This window comes from Meles meles, chromosome 16, assembly GCF_922984935.1.
Source record: "Meles meles chromosome 16, mMelMel3.1 paternal haplotype, whole genome shotgun sequence".
NCBI lineage: Eukaryota > Metazoa > Chordata > Mammalia > Carnivora > Mustelidae > Meles > Meles meles.
In genome coordinates, this window is record NC_060081.1 from 20,149,155 (window position 1) to 20,168,126 (window position 18,972).

At 38.6% G+C, this 18,972-nt stretch overlaps 1 protein-coding gene across 2 annotated transcripts in view; it reads right to left on the reverse strand.

The window, feature by feature from the left end:
* The window catches only part of NMS (neuromedin S), a 45,869-nt gene that overhangs the window by 26,369 nt on the left and 528 nt on the right, over nucleotides 1–18,972 (reverse strand). Inside the window, exons 2-3 of one of the 2 annotated variants that reach the window (XM_045981350.1) lie at nucleotides 9,004–9,028; nucleotides 4,143–4,344 (exon numbers count right to left, since the gene is read on the reverse strand). In XM_045981350.1, coding sequence (XP_045837306.1) covers nucleotides 4,143–4,256 — 114 coding nt within the window. In that variant the 5' untranslated portion in view covers nucleotides 4,257–4,344; nucleotides 9,004–9,028. The remainder of the gene's footprint in view (nucleotides 1–4,142; nucleotides 4,345–9,003; nucleotides 9,029–18,972) is intronic. The other variant, XM_045981349.1, reaches the window with a different exon arrangement.

Here is an 18,972-nt window from a genome sequence, read left to right on the forward strand (position 1 = left end):
GCTCCCTGTTCAATGGGGAACCTGTTTTCCTTTTCCCTCTCCTTTTGCCCCTCCCTCCCAATCATGCACACATACTCTCTCTCTTTCTAAAATAAATAAATCTTTTTTAAAAAGATGGCAGAAAATATTTATATTGTTACAAAAATGTTAAACTAAACTAAACTAAAATAAAAATGTTAAACTCTTATATGATAAAATACGTTATAAATTAAATTTAAAGACAAGCCATGTCAGAGAGAACGTATTTAAAATGGAGTGGATGGGAATTTATATCCAAGTACAAAGTAATATATATGCTATGAATTAATAATAGTTAACACACTTGAAACAAATGGAAAAAAAAAAACAAACCAGAGCCTCAATAAAGAAACAAAGTCTCAAAAAAGAAATAGAAGATATATATAGGAAGCAAGTAGAAATTTTAGAACTGAAAAACGTGATAACCAAAATTAAAAACTCAGTGGACAGAGGGGGAAAAGGAAATAATTAGTGAACGGAAAAAAGACAATAGAAATTATCCAATCAGAACAACAGAAAGAAAATAGACTGGGGAAAAAAAAAGAGCAGAACCTCACGGATCTGTGAGACTATTTAACAAAAGATTTAACATATAAATAGAGTACTCAAAACTCAACAATAAAAAAAAATCCAGTTAGAAAATGGGCAAAGGATTTGAAGAGTCATTTCAATGAAGAGGGTATACAGATGCCAGTTAAGCACATGAAAGGTATTTAACCTCATCAGCCAGGAAGGAAGAAAGGAACCATTTATTGAGGACTGGTGTGGTAGGTATTGGATGAGGCATTTGCGGGGAAATCTTGGGCACTAAGACAAGGATCCTTCTTTAAGGGTCTTTACAGTCTACCAGGCCAGGGAAAGTCTCAGATAAATATTATGTAAAGACAGAAAGTGGTAAGTGTCCCACTGGAGAGAAAATAAACCCTTTGGGGCTCAGAGTTTCTAGCCAACGTGGACCAAGAAAGATGTTGTGTCATGGCTGACATCTGACATAAAGAATGAGTAGGTTAAAAAAAAAAAAAAAAAAGAATGAGTAGGTCTGGGGCAAAAGCAAATGTGGGAGAGAAGACATTTCAGGTGGAAAGAGAATCAGAAGCAAGCCTTGGAATTAGTAGTGTCGAGGGTTCATTTGGGCTGGTGCAGCCAGGATGAAAAGGAAAATGACAAGGAAATGCTGAACCAAGTGAGATTGGAAAGGTGGGAGGGAACCAGAGCCTGGAGGACTGTACAGATATTAGTTGGAAATGTGCTCCTTGTATGAAAGTTGGCATGATCTATGTTGGTTATGTACGAAAATAACTTCCTTTGGTAACTATTCCACAGTAGCAAACTAAATGGGTCTTCTACTCTTAGGCTACTCTTAAACTTTTAGAAGAGGGATGTCAATCGTGGATACTATTGTTCCACTAGGATAAAAATGCGGATAAAATGTAGAGCCTGGAGCTAATGGAGGCAAGCTAAGGACACAAAGAATATGTATCCATCTTCTCAAAAAATATATGCTGCAGACAATAATCAACCTGTTGTAGATCATTTGATTTCCAAGCTCCTCTTTTAAAATTCAAATACCCTCAGGATTTGGGGATTGGAGGGATGGTGGGTTAAATAATTTCTTGAGTTGGATTTTATCTTCTTTGACTAATTTTTTTTTTCTAGTGGCCTGTTCCATTTGCAAGTTCTTAGATAATCCATCATATTAACAGGTAAGAAAAAGATCACAGACGGCTCTCTAAAAGGAATTCAATCACCATGTTGCTTATGTCTGTGAAGCTTTCAATCATGTAACCTCAACATCAATTTGGGTAATAGGTGTGCTACTCCAAGCACACGGGGGAAACAGATGCTGTACTGGAAGCTTAGGTTAATCACCGAAAATCAACAAAGCCACCTTCCTATCTAGCTTAGCAAATAATTAATTTCAACACTGAATATAAGCGTATTTGGTCTCCCAACACGATTATAGAGCAGAATAGTGTTGTATGCAAAACAGCGCTTCTCAAACTTTAAGGTGCATGCAAATTACCGGCTGATCTTATTGAATTGTAGATTTTGATCCAGTAGGTCTAGATAGGACCTAAGATTCCACATTTCCAGCAGCTCTCGGATGCTGGTACAGCTGGTGTGCGGACCACACTTGAGTCCTGAAGATAAAGCCTAGGTTTGGGCAGCAGACAAAACTGTCCAAATTCCAGCTATACAACTTACGAGTTTTGTAGCCTTGGGAAAATCATTTAACTTTTCTGAGTCTTCATTATCTCATCTGTAAGATACAAACATGTAGACTTATCTTGCAGAGTTAGGGAGAAAATGAAATAATATGTATTAAAGCCATTTGGACAGGGGATGACACATAGTAGTGATTCAATACATGACAACAGGCAGGACTTGGGCTCAGTGAGCAGCATTACTATAAAAGGCTGTCTGCTTGCTATATATTTGCAGCTCAGCGGAGGAGAGAGTTGTGAGTTATTCTTTTAGTACACAGATAAGAGACATATTATCATGGTTCCCCACTGGGGAGAAAACTTCAAGGTATTCATTTGCTTGTTAGGACTATTTATATACCCTTATGAGCTATTCTCGGCTTATATACATGTGCTTTTGTGTATCAGACCTTAATATTTTATGCATTTTAACAGTGAGCAGTATATCCATACTATTGAGTTGGGCTTTATCTTCTTTGACTAATTTGAGCAGCATATTATTTTATGCTTAACAGTGAGCAGTATATCCAGAGGAAAGGTCTATGTCAGAGAAAAGTGAACATAAAACAACTTAAAATGATGATACAAAATTAATCTTAACATTCACCCAATACTTTTATGTCTAGTCTGTCTCATCTTTACCCATCCAAAGCAAAAAGGGGCTAGTGTTGTTTTTTTTTATTATCTTGGAGAAGTTTGGAGAGCCATACAGGATAGACAACTTGTTCGTGGCCCCTCAGTGGGTTAGTAGCAAATAGAGGACACAGTAGCTTGTCCTATGACAACTGATTTCAGCTATGTGGCGTGACTTCCTGTGTGGCACAGGACAGTTTTGTGTGTGGCTCGAAGTAAAGCAGAAATCATGTTTCTCTGTACTCAGAAGTGTACTTCTACTCCAGTTGGGTGTACCAGTTGACCCTTGAACACAGGGATCGGGGCACTGACCCTCCCCCACCTCCCATGTGGTCAAAATTCCACATAACTGGGGCGCCTGGGTGGCTCAGTGGGTTGAGCCTCTGCCTTCAGCTTGGGTCATGGTCTCGGGGTCCTGGGATCAGGCCCTGCATCAGGCTCTCTGCTCAGCGGGGATCCTGTTTCCCCCTCTCCCTCTGCCTGTCTCTCTGCCTGCTTGTGTTCTCTCTCTCTCTCTCTGTGTCAAATGAATAAATAAAATCTTTTTAAAAAATCTGCATAACTTGCGGGGCGCCTGGGTGGCTCAGTGGGTTAAAGCCTCTGCCTTTGGCTCTGGTCATGATCCCAGGGTCCTGGGATCGAGCCCCGCATCGGGTTCTCTGCTCTGCAGGGAGACTGCTTCCTCCTCTCTCTCTCTCTGCCTGCCTCTCTGCCTACTTGTGATCTCTGTCTGTCAAATAAATAAATAAAATCTTTATTTAAAAAAAAACATATTGAGTTGCTATTAGGAAGGGGCGCCTGGGTGGCTCAGTGGTTAAGCCGCTGCCTTCGTCTCAGGTCATGATCTCAGGGTCCTGGGATCTAGCCCCGCGTCGGGCTCTCTGCTCAGCAGGGAGCCTGCTTCCTTCCCCTCTCTCTGCCTGCCTCTCTGCCTACTTGTGATCTCTCTCTCTGTCAAATAAATAAATAAATAAATCTTTAAAAAAAAAAAAAAATCTGCATAACTTTTGACTCCCCCAAAACTTAACTACTAATAATCAACTATAAGTAGTTGACCAGAAGCATTTACAGATAACATAAACCACTGATTAATACATATTTTGTATGTTATGTGTATTATATACTGTATTCTTATAATAAAGTAAGCTAGAGAAAAGAAAATGTTATTAAGACAATCATAAGGAAGGGAAAATACATTTACAGTTCTGTACTGTAAAAAAATTCACATGCAAGTAGACTCATGCAGTTCAAACTCATGCTGTTCAAGGGTCAACTGTGTGTCTCTACCTGGTTTGTAGAGAGTCGGGTATGGTTGCAGACCATGACTGAGACTGCGGATCTGCCCCTGGCCTTGGTGTGAGGAAGCAGCCAGACCCTCAGCTCTTTCAGCTCCAGCTGCATTCCTCCTCAGGCTTCTGGGTGTTCTCCCTCCTGCCAGGTGCACATTAGCTTTGTGACAACAGGCATGAGTATCTTCTTCAGGTCATCACTGAAGTCAGAGGAATGAAGGCAGTTTTTTATTTTTATTTATTTTTATTTTTTATTTTTTTAAAGATTTTATTTATTTGAGAGAGAGAGCATGAGAGGGGAGAAAGTCAGAGTGAGCAGCAGACTCTCCAAGGAGCAGGGAGCCCGATGTGGGACTCGATCCCAGGACTCTGGGATCATGACCTAAGCTGAAGGCAGTCGCTTAACCAACTGAGCCACCCAGGTGCCCTGAAGGCAGTTTTTTAACTGAAGATTGTAGCCTGGTTAATGTGTCCTCTGGAGCATCCAAGAGCTGGTTAGAGCAAAAACAGGGGCCCAAGTGTTACTCCTTGGAGACAGGGGGCCTTGCCATTGAGATGTCTAGCACCCGATGGTCTAGAATACACAATACAAGTGGTCTTGTCCAGTCATTCTCACCTGGCCCTTTCTTGGATGTTATCTATTCTGTAGAAATCATTAACTCCTTGTCCCTTACAAAGAGGACATACACTATTTGCATGATGAGGCATGTGTAAAATGAGGGTGAAGGTCCTAGCAGGAACAAAAGCAGGAAAAGGAGCAAAAAGCAGGGTTTTTTATGGAGTCTTTCAGTTTCTCTGTCTCATTATGACCTGGAATATTTACCCGTGCAAAACCTACAGAATGTAACCAAAGTTGTATTTAGAGGGATATTTATACCTTTAAATGTAAATATTAGAAAAGACAAAGGTTGAAAATAAATGATCTAAGCTTCTATCTTAAAAAGAACAGCAAATAAATAGATAAGAAAAAAGATAAAAGTAAAAATCAATAAAATAGCAGACATGCAAGAGAGAAAAATAAAGAAAATCAATATCAATAAATCAACACATTTTTAGAAATTAATAATAAATTATAAACATTAGCAAAACTGGGCAAGAAAAAAAGAAAACACAAACAACCAGTATCAGTAATGAAAAGGGAGACATTAATGTAGATTCCACAGATATTAAGACAAGATAAGGTACTATGGATAACTTCATGCAAATAAATTTGAAAATTTAGATGAAAAAGAAACCCCCCCAAACACAACCAACCAAAAGACCAACTTACTCAAACTCAACCAACCTACACAAAATAAAACAAAAATTCTGAATTGTCTTATACCTGTTTAAAAATTGAACCTATAAATAATGCATATTAATGCTTCTAGTAATAATGTTCTAGATCAGTGGCTTTGTAACTTTTTTTAAATTTTTAAATTTTTAATTTATTTCTTATTTTTTATAAACATATAATGTATTTTTATCCCCAGGGGTATAGGTCTGTGAATCGCCAGGTTTACACACTTCACAGAACTCACCATAGCACAAACCCTCCCCAATGTCCATAACCCCCCTCCCCCCAGCAACCCTCAGTTTGTTCTGTGAGATTAAGAGTCACTTATGGTTTGTCTCCCTCCCAATCCTATCTTGTTTCATTTGCTTTATAACTGTTTTGACCAAAACAATAGGAAATACATTTTATATTGCGACCCACTGGACATAGTGCATGTGTGTATATGTTTGTGAAATAAAAGTTTTATGAAACCAATTATTACTGTTGTTGAGAAGGAAGAATTTCCTCTGCCCTTCAAGATCCTTCTACCTGGACTAAGAATCAAGTTGACTTGACACAGATTAACAGGAAAAAATCAAATTTAGTAGTATACACATGGGAAATCTACGCGGACATGGAAATTCCAACAACAATGAGGCAACATGAGACTTATATGAGCTGAGGACAGGGGAAAGGGTCTGAGGATACAAAGGAGAGAAAAACCATTAGCAGGAAGGAGATGTTTGGGAAACACAGGTGCCCTGTTTTTTTTGTTTTGTTTTGTTTTGTTTTTTAAGATTTATTTATTTGACAGAGAAAGAGAGATCACAAGTAGGCAGAGAGGCAGGCAGAGGGGAGGAGGGAAGCAGGCTCCCCACTGAGCAGACAGCTGGACACGGGGCTTGATCCCAGACCCTGAGAACCTGACCTGAGCCAAAGGCAGAGACTCAACCCACTGGGCCACCCAGGTGCCCTTCATAGGTGCCCTGTTATGCAAATAATTTTCTTAGGTAAAGAAGAATCTCTGTTGATAGCTCTCTTCCTTGTACTAGCAGACAGTAAATGGGGAGATATAGAAATTTTCCTGAATCTGCTGGGTTTTGATCGCTTGTAACTCAAAATAACGTTCATGCCAAAATGGCCCATTTGGGTGCAGCTGGCAGTAAGACCTATCATCTTAATATGAGGGAACCACCCTGTTATTTCAATTCTCTTCTGTTCTTTTAAATGATGATTCTGAAGCACTAAATTGATTTTGTGACCCACTAATAGGTTGCTACGTGCAGTTGGAAGAACAGTGCTTGCATATAGTAGTCACTACATAAATATTTGCTATGATTACTATTATTATTCATCTAGGGATCTCCGGCATTTGCGTAATACCTGGCACATAGTAAGCATCTGATAAATGTCTGTAAATGAATTCATTTTGCTATTAGTGGACTTTAAGAGAGTGGTCTCAATAGAGAGTTGGGAGTAGCAGCCCCTCTTAAGACTTTCTTCTTCTTAACTTCTACTAGGAACTAGGGTATCACGAACATCCATGTCTGCCTCTTTTAACTAATAGAAACTAAAAGAAATTTGCCATTTGAGTGAAAACGAGGTTGTCATGTAGTTGTCATTGGCTGTGCTTGTACAAATTCACACAAACAAGGCATCTGTTCACCCCGTTGTCATCTCCAGTAAATTACTTTGATGGCTCCAAATGTGGCTGAATTCTAACTTGAATTTGGATTACCAATTTCCATTAACAAAGAAAAGGCTTACTTCCATGATGAAGTATTGAAACTGGGTCTTTAGGTATACAAAGCAAGTGAATTCAAGACAGAGGGAATTATCAAACTTCTCAGATCAGAGAATTTTCAAAGCTTGGTAAGTTAATTGTAAGCAACACATACATTGCAATAGACTATTCCAATGCCTTGAACTACCCTCTGTCAAAAACTTTGAAGAGGAAAATTTAAACATCCAGTCATGAGTGAGTCAATTAAGGGAAGAGGAAACAAAACAGATTTTGACCAAATGGAAAATACAAATAAAACACTAGTATTCTTCAGTGTGTTTTGAATCACTCAATCCTAAGAGTTTTCAAGCAATCAAGAACATGAGCCTGGGTTAATAAAGGCAGCGTGTTTCCACGCTGCTGTCATTGCCAGGGAATCAGTAGACTCTTAAGACTCTGGAAACAGAATTTAGGCTAAAACTTTGAATATGATGCTAAAAAAGGAAGGGTATGTAATTGTACGGGTGCATGATTACTATTTTCACTTCATAAAGAGTTTTGGTACAATTAATACAGTGTTTCTCTGTCCTGTACCCAAAATTAAATAGAAATTAACATAGTGTAACTGGGGCACGAGGATGCAGTAGCACCTGGCTCCCAAATGGACCAGGTTCGGCGCACTCGCAACTGATAAAATCCAACGGCAGAGAGATGAGCGGCAGTGGAAGAAGGAAGGAATTTATCTCAGTGAGGCCAACACTAGGAAGACGTTGGACTATCATCTCAAAGACTTCCTCCAAAGTTCTGAAAATACTTCAAGGTTTACATAGGGAAAATGTGGGACAAAGGTCAGTGGGTACATGCTAGGGGCAATAAAAGTCAGGTTGATCATCATCTTTTGGAGTCAAATACATAGGGTCTTGCTGGCAACAGGGTAGTATCTATTGCTACAGCTGTAGTTTCCATTCCCATCACGGGATGATTTGCCTGCTGAGTCTTTTGCCTGAATTAAGAGATAAGTTGGAAAGAAGAACTTAATCAATTAGAAAGTACAGACTGAGATCAAAATGAAGGTGGTTGAAATCCTCCATCAATAGTATTTACGGTCCGTGGACTCTGAGTACTAAGGATATCCAGTAATTCAAGGCCTTGATTTGACAAGTATTCCCAAACTTGATTGCTCAGAGTCATCTGAGGAGCTTTTAAAAATTAAGGTCCCCAGGGGCAACTGGATGGCTTAGTTGGTTAAGCGTCTGCCTTTGGCTCAGGTCATGATTTCAGGGTCCTGGGATCGAGCCCTACATGGGGCTCCCTGCTTGGCTGGGAATCTGCTTCTTCCTGCCCCCTTTTGCTCCCCCCTCCCCTCACTGCTCATGCTCTCTTTCTCTCTCTGTCAAATAAATAAATAAAACCTTAAAAATAAAATTAGGGTCTCTAGGCGTTTTACCTGGACCTATTGAGAAAGAATCTCTAGGGAACAGAGCTACTGACCTGCATTATCTTTACACATTTCCCTGATGATCGGCAAGATTTGAGAATCAATAGTAGATGGGAACCAAGTAGTACTCTCCTGGTCTGAAGAATCAATGCACCTCCCTAACTTATTACTAATGGAAGATTTGGGTGGTAACGAAAATAAAGCAGATGTGTGGTGAATTTCCAACTTTCCACCTGACGTAGAGTTTTTCTGATAACAATCCTAAAACAATCTTTAGTCACAAGACTGCAGGAGTTTGTTACTTCTTGATATTCTCAGCCTATGCATGCTCTGTTATTAACACATCTTATCTGAGAATGATACATTTTTCCATGCTTTGTGAGTTCAGTATCAGAAGTGAGGACTAGTTTTTCAAAGGGTCGCCCCAGCACTACATTACTTACCATGTTGCTTTCTGAGAAGAATTGCCTGTATGAAAAAAGAGAACAGTAACTTTATTTTAACTGGCAGTTTCTTATAAGTAAGAGACGTAAAAGTAGGTCCCATCTTGCCATGACTGAAAAGAAAATAGTAATTATATTTTCAACCAGCTGGATGGATAGTTAATTATGTAACCGTATGCCACATACACAAAAAATTTACTTACTTGTTTTTTTAATCTCCTTATTTTTCCATATTATTTTCTTCTTAGATGAATGTTTCTGACATTTTTCCTTCCACACTTTGCTATTTTTGTTACATGACTTAAACCCAGATATAAATGTACATCCCCCACAACAACTCTGCACAGATTCAGATCTAGCTTCCATAGAATAATTGGCTATTAGAGCTGGAGGGGAACAGAGCAGTCACTCAAAATAACATTCTGATTTCCTATTAGAAAATTGGGGCTCAGGGCACCTGGGTGGCTCAGTGGGCTAAAGCCTCTGCCTTCAGCTCAGGTCATGATCTCAGGGTCCTGGGATCGAGCCCCACATCGGACTCTCTGCTCAGCAGGGACCCTGCTTCCTCCTCTCTCTCTGCCTGCCTCTCTGCCTACTTGTGATCTCTCTCTCTCTCTCTGTCAAATAAATAAATAAACTCTTAAAAAAAAGAACGCTTTATAAAAAAAGAAAATTGGGGCTCAGAAGTCAAGTGATTTACCAGACTACCCGAAAGCCAGATTGGAAATCACATCTAAGTATTAGCTGAGCATTTTTCCACCTACCATTCTGCTCAACAGATATATACAATGAAGCGAACTGCAATATATGTGAAAAATATATTTTTCTAAATCATTACACATCCATATTTTTAATTCACATACCCTAAAACTCACCCATTAAAAATTCAATGGCTTTTGGTATGTTCACAGAGTTGTGCAGCAATCACAATCTAATTTCAGATTAGTTTTATCCTCTGTTTCTATTAATAGCCACTCCCAATTCCTGACCTCTACTCCAGCCCCCAGGCAACCACGATTCACTTTCTGTCACTATAGACTTGCCTATTTTGGACATAGGATATGTGGTCCTTTGTATCTGGCTTCTTTCCATTAGCGTAATGTTTTCAAGGTCCATCCATGTCATTCTTTTTTTTTTTCCTAAGTCATATTGTACTGGATAGATATACTACATTTGGTTTATTCATCATTTGATGGACATTTGTTTTCACTCTTAGGCTATTATAAATAGCGACGTGAACATTTACATACAAGTTTTTGTGTACACTTAAGTCTTCATTTCTCTCAGGTATGTACCTCAGAACGAAATTGCTAGATTATATGGTAACTTCTCGTCTAACATTTCAGGAACTGCCAAGTTTTCTGTGACAGCACCATTTTATACTCTTACCAGCAATGTACGAGTATTGTATTTCTCCACAACTCTGTTTTCACCTTTTTTGATTTTAGCCATTCTAGCGGTATCTCCTTGTGACTTTGATTTTCATTTCCCTGCTGATTAATGATGTGGAGAAACTTCTCATGTGCTTATTGGTCATTTGCATGTCTTCCTTGGAGAGATGTCTATTCAGATCCTTTGCCGATTTTTATTGAGTTTTTTATCTTATTGTTATGGATTTGGAGAAGTTCTGTATACATTCTAGATACTAGTCCCTTATCAGATACATGATTTGCAAAAATTTTCTCTCATTCTATGGACTGTCTTTTCACTTTCTTGGTAGCGTTCTTTAAAGCACAACATTTTTCAATTTTGATGAAATGCAACTTAGCTATTCTTTTTTCGACCTTGTGCTCTTGGTGTCGTAACTAAGAAACCATCATTTAACTCAAGGTTACAAAGATTTATGCCTATTTTTCTGCCTGATTTTTAGTTTTAGCTCTTGCAGTTAGGTCTATCATCCATTTTGAGTTAATTTTTGAATATGTGATGAAGGAGGGGTTTAAATCCATTCTTTTGCATATGGATACCCAGTCACCCTGACACCATTGGTAGAAAAGACAATTCTGTGTTCCTTAATTGTCAGCAACTTTGTCATAAATCTATTGACCATAAATGTGAGAGTTTATTTCTGTACTCTCAGTTCTACTCCATTGATCTTTATGTCTCTTCTTACGCTCGTACCATACTCTCTTGATTACTGTAGCTTTGTAGTAAGTTTTTTTTTTTTTTAAGATTTTATTTATTTATTTATTTGACAGAGAGAGATCATAAGCAGGCAGAGAGGCAGGCAGAGGGGGAAGAAAGCTCCCTGCTGAGCAGAGAGCCCGATGTGGGGCTCGATCCCAGGACCCTGAGATCATGACCTGAACCGAAGGTAGAGGCTTAAACCACTGAGCCACCCAGGTGCCCCACTTTGCAGTAAGTTTTAAGATTGGGAAGTGATTCCTCTGACTTTGATCTGATATTTTAAGATTGTTTTGACTACTCTGAGTTTCTTGAATTTCCAAGAGAATTTTAGGATCACAGTCCCAGTTTCTGTAAATAAGCCAGTTGGAAATTTGATGAGGATTGCAATGAATCTGCAGGTCAATTTGGAGAGTATTGCCATCTTAACAGTATTAAATCTTCTAATACATGAACATGGGATGTCTCTACACTTATTTAAGTCTTCTTTAATTACTTTTAGAAATGTTCATAGTTTTCAGAGTTTTAGTTTTGTACCTCCTTTGATAACTTTGTCCATAAGAACTGATTACTTTTGATGCTATTATAAATGGAATTGTTTTCTTAATTTCATTTTTGGATTGTTCATTGCTAATCTATAAAAATACAATTGATTTTGTAGGTTGGTCTTACACACTGTAAATCTGTTCAACTCATTTATTAGTTCTAATAGTTCAGTGAAATTGTTAGGATTTTCTGTATGCAAGAGTGTGTCATCTAAAATAGAAATATGGGGCGCCTGGGTGGCTCAGTGGGTTAAAGCCTCTGCCTTCGGCTCAGGTCATGATCCCAGGGTCCTGGGATCGAGCCCCACGTCTGGCTCTCTGCTCCTCGGAGAGCCTGCTTCCTCCTCTCTCTGTCTGCCTCCCTGCCTACCTGTAATCTGTCTCTCTCTCTCTCTGTCAAATAAATAAATAAAATCTTTAAAAAATAAAAATAAATAAAAAATAAATAAAATAGAAATAGCTTTGCTTATCCCTTTCCAATACGGATACGTCTATGCCTTTTTCTTGACTAACTGTCCTACCTAAAACCTCCAATAAAATGTTGAGTAGAAATAATAAAAGAAATAATAAAAACATCTTGTATTGTTCCTGATCCTGGGGGAAAGTTTTCAGTCTTTCACCATAAGTATGATGCTATCTGTGGGGCTTTGTAGATGCCATTTATCAGGCTAAAGAAGTTCCCTTCTCTCCCTAATTTAGTGCATGCCTTTCTCATAAATGGGAATTGAATTTTGTCAAATGCTTTTTCTGCTTCTAGTCAGTCATGTGATTTGTCTTTATTCTATTGACATGGTTGCATTATATTAATTCACTTTCAGATGTTGAAGTGATCTTGCATTCCTGAGCTATATTCCACTTGGTCATGGTGTATAATCCTTTATATATGTTGCCAGATTCAGCTTGCTTTTATTTTGTTGAGGATTTGTGTGTTTAAGAGATATTGGTCTGTAGTTTTCTTGTGATGCCTACGTGGTATCAGGGTAATACTGGCCTCACAGAATGAGTTGGGATGGATTCCATTCTCTTCTGTTTTTTGGAAGAAGTTGTGAAGGATTGGCATTAATTCTTCATTAAATGTAGAATTCAACAGTAAAATCACCTGGGCTTGGATTTTTCTTTGCAGGAAGTTTTAAAATTACTAATTCAATCTCGGAAGAGATTGTTTTCTTGTGATGCCTACGTGGTATCAGGGTAATACTGGCCTCACAGAATGAGTTGAGATGGATTCCATTCTCTTCTGTTTTTTGGAAGAAGTTGTGAAGGATTGGCATTAATTCTTCATTAAATGTAGAATTCAACAGTAAAATCACCTGGGCTTGGATTTTTCTTTGCAGGAAGTTTTAAAACTACTAATTCAATCTCGGAAGAGATTGAATCCATTCAGATTTTCTTCTTGAGTCAATTCTAGGTAGTTTGTGTCTCTTTAAGGAATCTGTCCATTATAGGGGTGCCTGGGTGGCTCAGTGGAGTAAGCTGCTGCCTTCGGCTCAGGTCATGATCTCAGGGTCCTAGGATCGAGCCCCGCATCGGGCTCTCTGCTCCGCAGGGAGCCTGCTTCCTCCTCTCTCTCTGCCTGCCTCTCTGCCTACTTGTGATCTCTCTCTGTCAAATAAATAAATAAAATCTTTAAAAAAAAAAAAAAAAGGAATCTGTCCATTATATTAGTTTATCTAATTTGTTGACTTACAATTGTTCAAGTATTCACTTACAATCATTTATATTTCTATAAGTTTGGTAGTAATGTTCCCCCTCTCTTCCTGATTTTAGTGATTTTATTCCTCTCTTTTTTTCTTGGTCAGTCTAGAAAAAGGTGTATCAATTTTGTTTTCTTTTCAAAGAAACCAATTTTTGTTTCTTCTATTTTCCCTTCCATTTATTTTCACTTGAATATTTATTATCCCCCTCCTTTTTCTCGCTTTGGGTTTAGTGTGCTGTTCTTTTGCTAGTTTTGTAAGGTGAAAGGTTAAATTTGAGATCTTTTCTCTGTTTCAATGTTCTCATTTACAGTTATAAATTTCCGAGTACTGTTTACTTTGTATTCCCATAAGTTTGGGTATGCTGTGCTTCTGTTTTCATTCATTTGAAAGTATTTTCTAATTTCTTCTTTGACCCATTCATTATTGTATTATTTAATTTTGTGTATTTCTCAAATTTCCTCCTGTTATTGGCTTCTAATTTAATTCCATTGTGGTTAGAGAACTTTCTTCGTATAAATTCAACCCTTTTAAATTTATTAAGGATTATTTTATAGCTTAGCATTCAGTATATATATCCTGGAGTATGTTCTGTGTATCCTTGAGACAAGTGTGTATTCTGCTGTTATTGGGTGGAGTGTTTCATAGATGTCTATGAGGTCTGATGTTTGATGAGAAAAATGAGATACAGAAGGTATTAGTGGATTACTCCAGGTTGCATATTTACCTGATCACAGAGGTGGAAATACTAGGGTGAATCATGTGAAACTGCCATTCTTGAACATCAAAAACAAACAATTACCAGCAATTTCTCATAGTTCAACCTCACACAACTCAAGTCTCCTAACTTTCAGTTCAGTGTCCTCATCACTCAACCAGAATATTATGTTAGGATAGGCTGTGCTACAGAAGGCATACACCCTGAGCTATTCTTGGCTTACCACAATGAATACTGATTTTGTGCTCATCTTATTCTATTCAGGTACTGCAGCTCTCCTCCAAATGGTGACTCAGGGATCACAGCTGCTTCTATTTTGCGTGCCTGCCTTCCAGGGCACATGTTAGGGGGAAGAAAACTTCAGGATCGCCTGGCACGTTCTTAATGGTGAGCCCTAAGATGGTGGCTTCGATCACTTCTGTGTACATCCTGTTGGCCTAGTCCAGGGCCCAAACCTACTCTGGGTGGCCACCTTACTTACAATGTAATCTCCTATCCTTTAGCCAATTACATGGAGAATGTAGTCTAACAGTGGGGTGTGCCTTCCCATCTCAAGAGTCCAGTATCTCTTTGGCTTTCCTCATTTTAATCATATTTAAATATATTTTCAACAATTCAAAATGTAGGTCTTAAAAATGCCTCAGAATTAAAATATGAAATAAATCCTCTTGGCAAATTTTTCCTAATGGGAAGCCCTATCATATTTTAGCTAATTTAGGAGAAACTATCAACAAGACAAAACAACCCCCCCCAAAAAGACTGTAATAAACTCACTAGAGGTTTTCTGAGGGTCAGAGCATGGAATCCAGCCTATTTCACTCCACTGCCTCCTGGTAAACAAACGAACAAACGAAAAACCTTTGAATTACAGGGCCATCTATAAATTGGAAAGGGACACCAACTTCTGGGGGTCTGTATAATCCCTACCTCTCTGCAACATGCCTACAGAGAACCCTCTAAGTAATTGAACATTTCGCAGTTCTAGGGCTACATAGAGATGCCTGGTTGCGGCCACTACAGCTCTTCTAAAGCCTCAGCCTGGGGGGGGGGGAAATCTCACTTTGACTCCGTTTTAAAAAATCTCATTTTGACTCTCCTCATATACCCACCAAGGGAGCCAAGGGCAATTTTTCAGTGCACTCGGGAAAAGGAACTTGGATGTGTGCCTTCTGTATGCAATTTTTCATTGCCTTTACAGTCCAGGGTGGCTGAGAAATAATATCCAAACACATTCTTTAAAAGAAAACCCCAGGAAGCCTGTGAGTGGCTGGTGTCAGTTGTGAACACTGAGATAAGAGCTCAGGAAGGGGACAGCCAGTATTGTGGGAACTGTCTCCTGCCTGGGCTGACATGGACAATGTCTGTGGCATAGTGAGAAGACGGGAAAGTGGTAAGAAGAAAAACAATGTACCTGACATTTGGACCCCAAGTCCACTTGTGCTTAGGCCAAAACAAAGTACTAGAGAGAAATTTATAAAATCTTATTACCATAGAATGCTCAGAGGAACTGGCAAATTCTTACTCTCATAGGATGGTTCTTCATATGTAACCCGTATCCCCATAAGGACACCTAGGTTTCTCTAGATGTATCTATTTGCTTATTTCACTGATTTGATTCAAACAGATGGCAATATTCTGGGTCAGTTGTTAACGTCCATTATTTCATAGTATCATCTCCAGCTTTGACTTTAAAGATATACACTTGGCAATTGTGGAAGGTAAAAGAATCTGGTATGTTTTTCTTTTACCATTAAGAATCTGGGTGTATTTTAGTATAGCAGTTCTCAAATATTTTGGTTAAGGATTCATTTACAGTCTTAAAAATTATCAAAGAATGCAAAGAGCTTTTGTTCATCTGGATATCTATCTAAACTTACAGATTCAGAAATTAAAACTAAGAAACTTAAAACATTTATTTATTAACTCACTTGAAAATAATAACATTCCCATTATATGGTGCCATAAATAACATACTTTAAGGAAAAATAGCTATATTTTCTAAACCAAAAATTTAGCATTGTTTATCTTTTTGCGAATCTCTTTAACGTCTTGCTTAGGATCTAGATTTCTGGATTCATATACTTCCTTCTGCATCTATCTGTTGCAATGTTATTTTGGTCAAAGCATATAAAGAAAATCCTTCTTCATGCAGATAAGTAGAAAAGGAAGAAGTATTTTAATCTTTCAGATAATTTTGAGTGTTTTTCTTTAATACTAAAAGTCATAGTTTCTTAAAGTTTAGAATGATGTGGAATCTAAAACCCTGTCAATAAACTTTCATACTGTGACATTAAAATTCATCAGCCGAGGTGTTTTCTAACACCAAAAACCAATTCTCTGATTCTCCAGACACTAACTGAATGTACTACAATTCAATTCTATCCAGACACTCCCTGGAGTTAGCGTCAAACTCCACAAGATTAAGGGCTCAGTCCCACAAGGATGTTCCCATTTCAGATGCTAGTCACAAATATTGGGTCCCCAATTTAGGACTACAAATCGAGGTTGAGATTGAGGTTCCCACAACACCCTCTTCTCACTTTTGATTATACTAGAGTGGCTCACCAAACACAGGGGAACTGTTTACTTATTATTACTGATTTATAATAAAGGACACAACTCAGGAACAGCCAAATGGAAGAGATTCCTAGGCCAAGTTATGGGGGGCTGTGAGCACAGAGCTTCCAGGCCCTTTCTATATGGCCACCCTTCCAGCACCTCAATGAGCTTACCAGTGTGGAAGCTCTTTAAACCCTGTCATTTAAGTGTTTTTATGGAGGTTTCACCACATCAGCAGGATCGATTATTAACTTATTCTCCAGCCCCTCACCTCTTCCCACAGGTTGGGGAAGGTGGGGCTGAAAGTCCTTGGCTTCTAATCAAGGTTTGGTCCTTGCAGTGACCAGTCCCCATCTGAAGCTAAGCTAGCTAGAGTTGCCTCATTAGAACAAAAGATGCTCCTATCACCCAGGAAATTCCAAAGGTTTTAGGAGCTTTGTGTCAGGAACCAGAAACAAAGGCTACCTATTAGAACAAAAAAATGTTCCTTTCACTCCATTATTCAGGAAATTACAAAAGTTTCAGGAGCTCTGCCTCAGGAACCCTGGAAAGAGACAAATATTTTTCTTACTGAGCCACAATCTACCAGCATACAATATACCAAGAAAGAAAGAAAGGAAAAGAATGAAAGAAAAGGTTGTTAGCATCACCACTGATTTTATCAGAAAAACTGTTAAATATTGGGATGCTGTCAAACTCCTAGTGGCGGACACAGGTTTTCCAAAAGCTTGAATTTTCACTTGAAAGCCTGAATTTTATCACTGGTAATAGATACCATCAGTTGTTCTGCTGAAGTGACAGGCCATTTAATTCATTTGGAGAAAATGTCTGCCAAATACCCAAGTCTGTGTAACCACAGTTTGTCTGTCAGTTCTTCTTTCAAGAAAAAATGGTGTTCCATGAAAAAAAAAAAAAAAAAAAAAAAGGCATTGCAAACCATCACCCAAGAGCTCTGCCTCCAGACAACCACCATACTTTAGGGATGCAGCAGGAGGCCTTGTGTGTACTTCCCATCCTGTTCCAAAGGGTATGACTGCTTCATGGAGGACATTCTTCAGTGACATTTTTTGTTTGTTTTTATTGTAAGTGTTTGGCAGTGACAAATGCAATGCCCATCAATCCCATTTTATTCCATTGTCTAGATTCATGTTAACTGTCATCAATTTCACCCACCATTAGTTTTGTGCCATCAGGACAAATGTCTAAATAGTGACGACAACCAAGGTCATAGCATTACTGGAAAAACAGTCTTGACATTACAGACCAAAGGGTCCAAGGATCACACTTTGAGAACCACTACATTACAAACTATCCTCCGGTAATAAAGACTAAATATTAATACTTTCCTGATGTCCATTTATAGAAACAAACAAACAAACAAAAAACTAGAATAATTTGGGAAATACCCGAAGAAAAATACCCAGTTGGGGGTGTCTGGGTGGCTCAGTCAATTAAGGGGCTGCCTTCCATTCAGGTCATGATCCCAGGGTCCTGAGCTCCTTGCTCAGCAGGGAGCCTGCTTCTCCCCTGCCTGCCTCTCCCCCTGCTTGTGCTTGCACTGAGTCAAATAAACAAATAAAATCCTTTTTAAAAGGGAGAGAAAAATACTCAGTTACTTTAGTCACCAATATGCAAGCCCCTAAAAAGAACTGTATTTTTTAATATTTGAACAGCACCTTAGGAATGCAATAAATAAATAACAACAATAAAAGTAGTTTATCATAATATTTACCACTGGGAGAGAACCATGCTATGCATTTTTCAATGCATTATCTCCAATACTCTCCAGTACCATATCCTCACTATATAGATGAAGAAAATGGGGCAAAGAACAATAAAAGAATTTGACAGGGTCACAGTCTGTATGTGGTGCAGTAAAGATTTGAATCTGCAAGGCCTAATTCCCAGAGCCTGGACCCTTCAACCCTGCATTATACTCCAAACTTACTGTGTTTCTCCCGTGTCTGTGTGTCCATTCAAATCCTCCAGGAAAAAGGAAACGGTCTCATGCCAACCATAGTGCCCAGAGAAAGGGCTGAATAAATACCGGGATGAGTGAGCAAAAGACCAAGTAAACCACCTTGCCATCATGAAGCCACAAGGGTCAGTACCATGTTAAAAGTGAAATTCTGAAATGGGGTGCCCCATCCATAGTACGTTTAACTCCTTAAGAAGGGAACCAACAGGGTAGGCAAAAAAACAAAACAAAACAACCACACACACACACGAAACAGAAAACAAAAACACCTGGTTCCTTGAAAGCTTGACAAGTTTTATGTCTGCATTCACTATCTATACTACTTCGTTTGCTAAATGGATACAGCTAGGG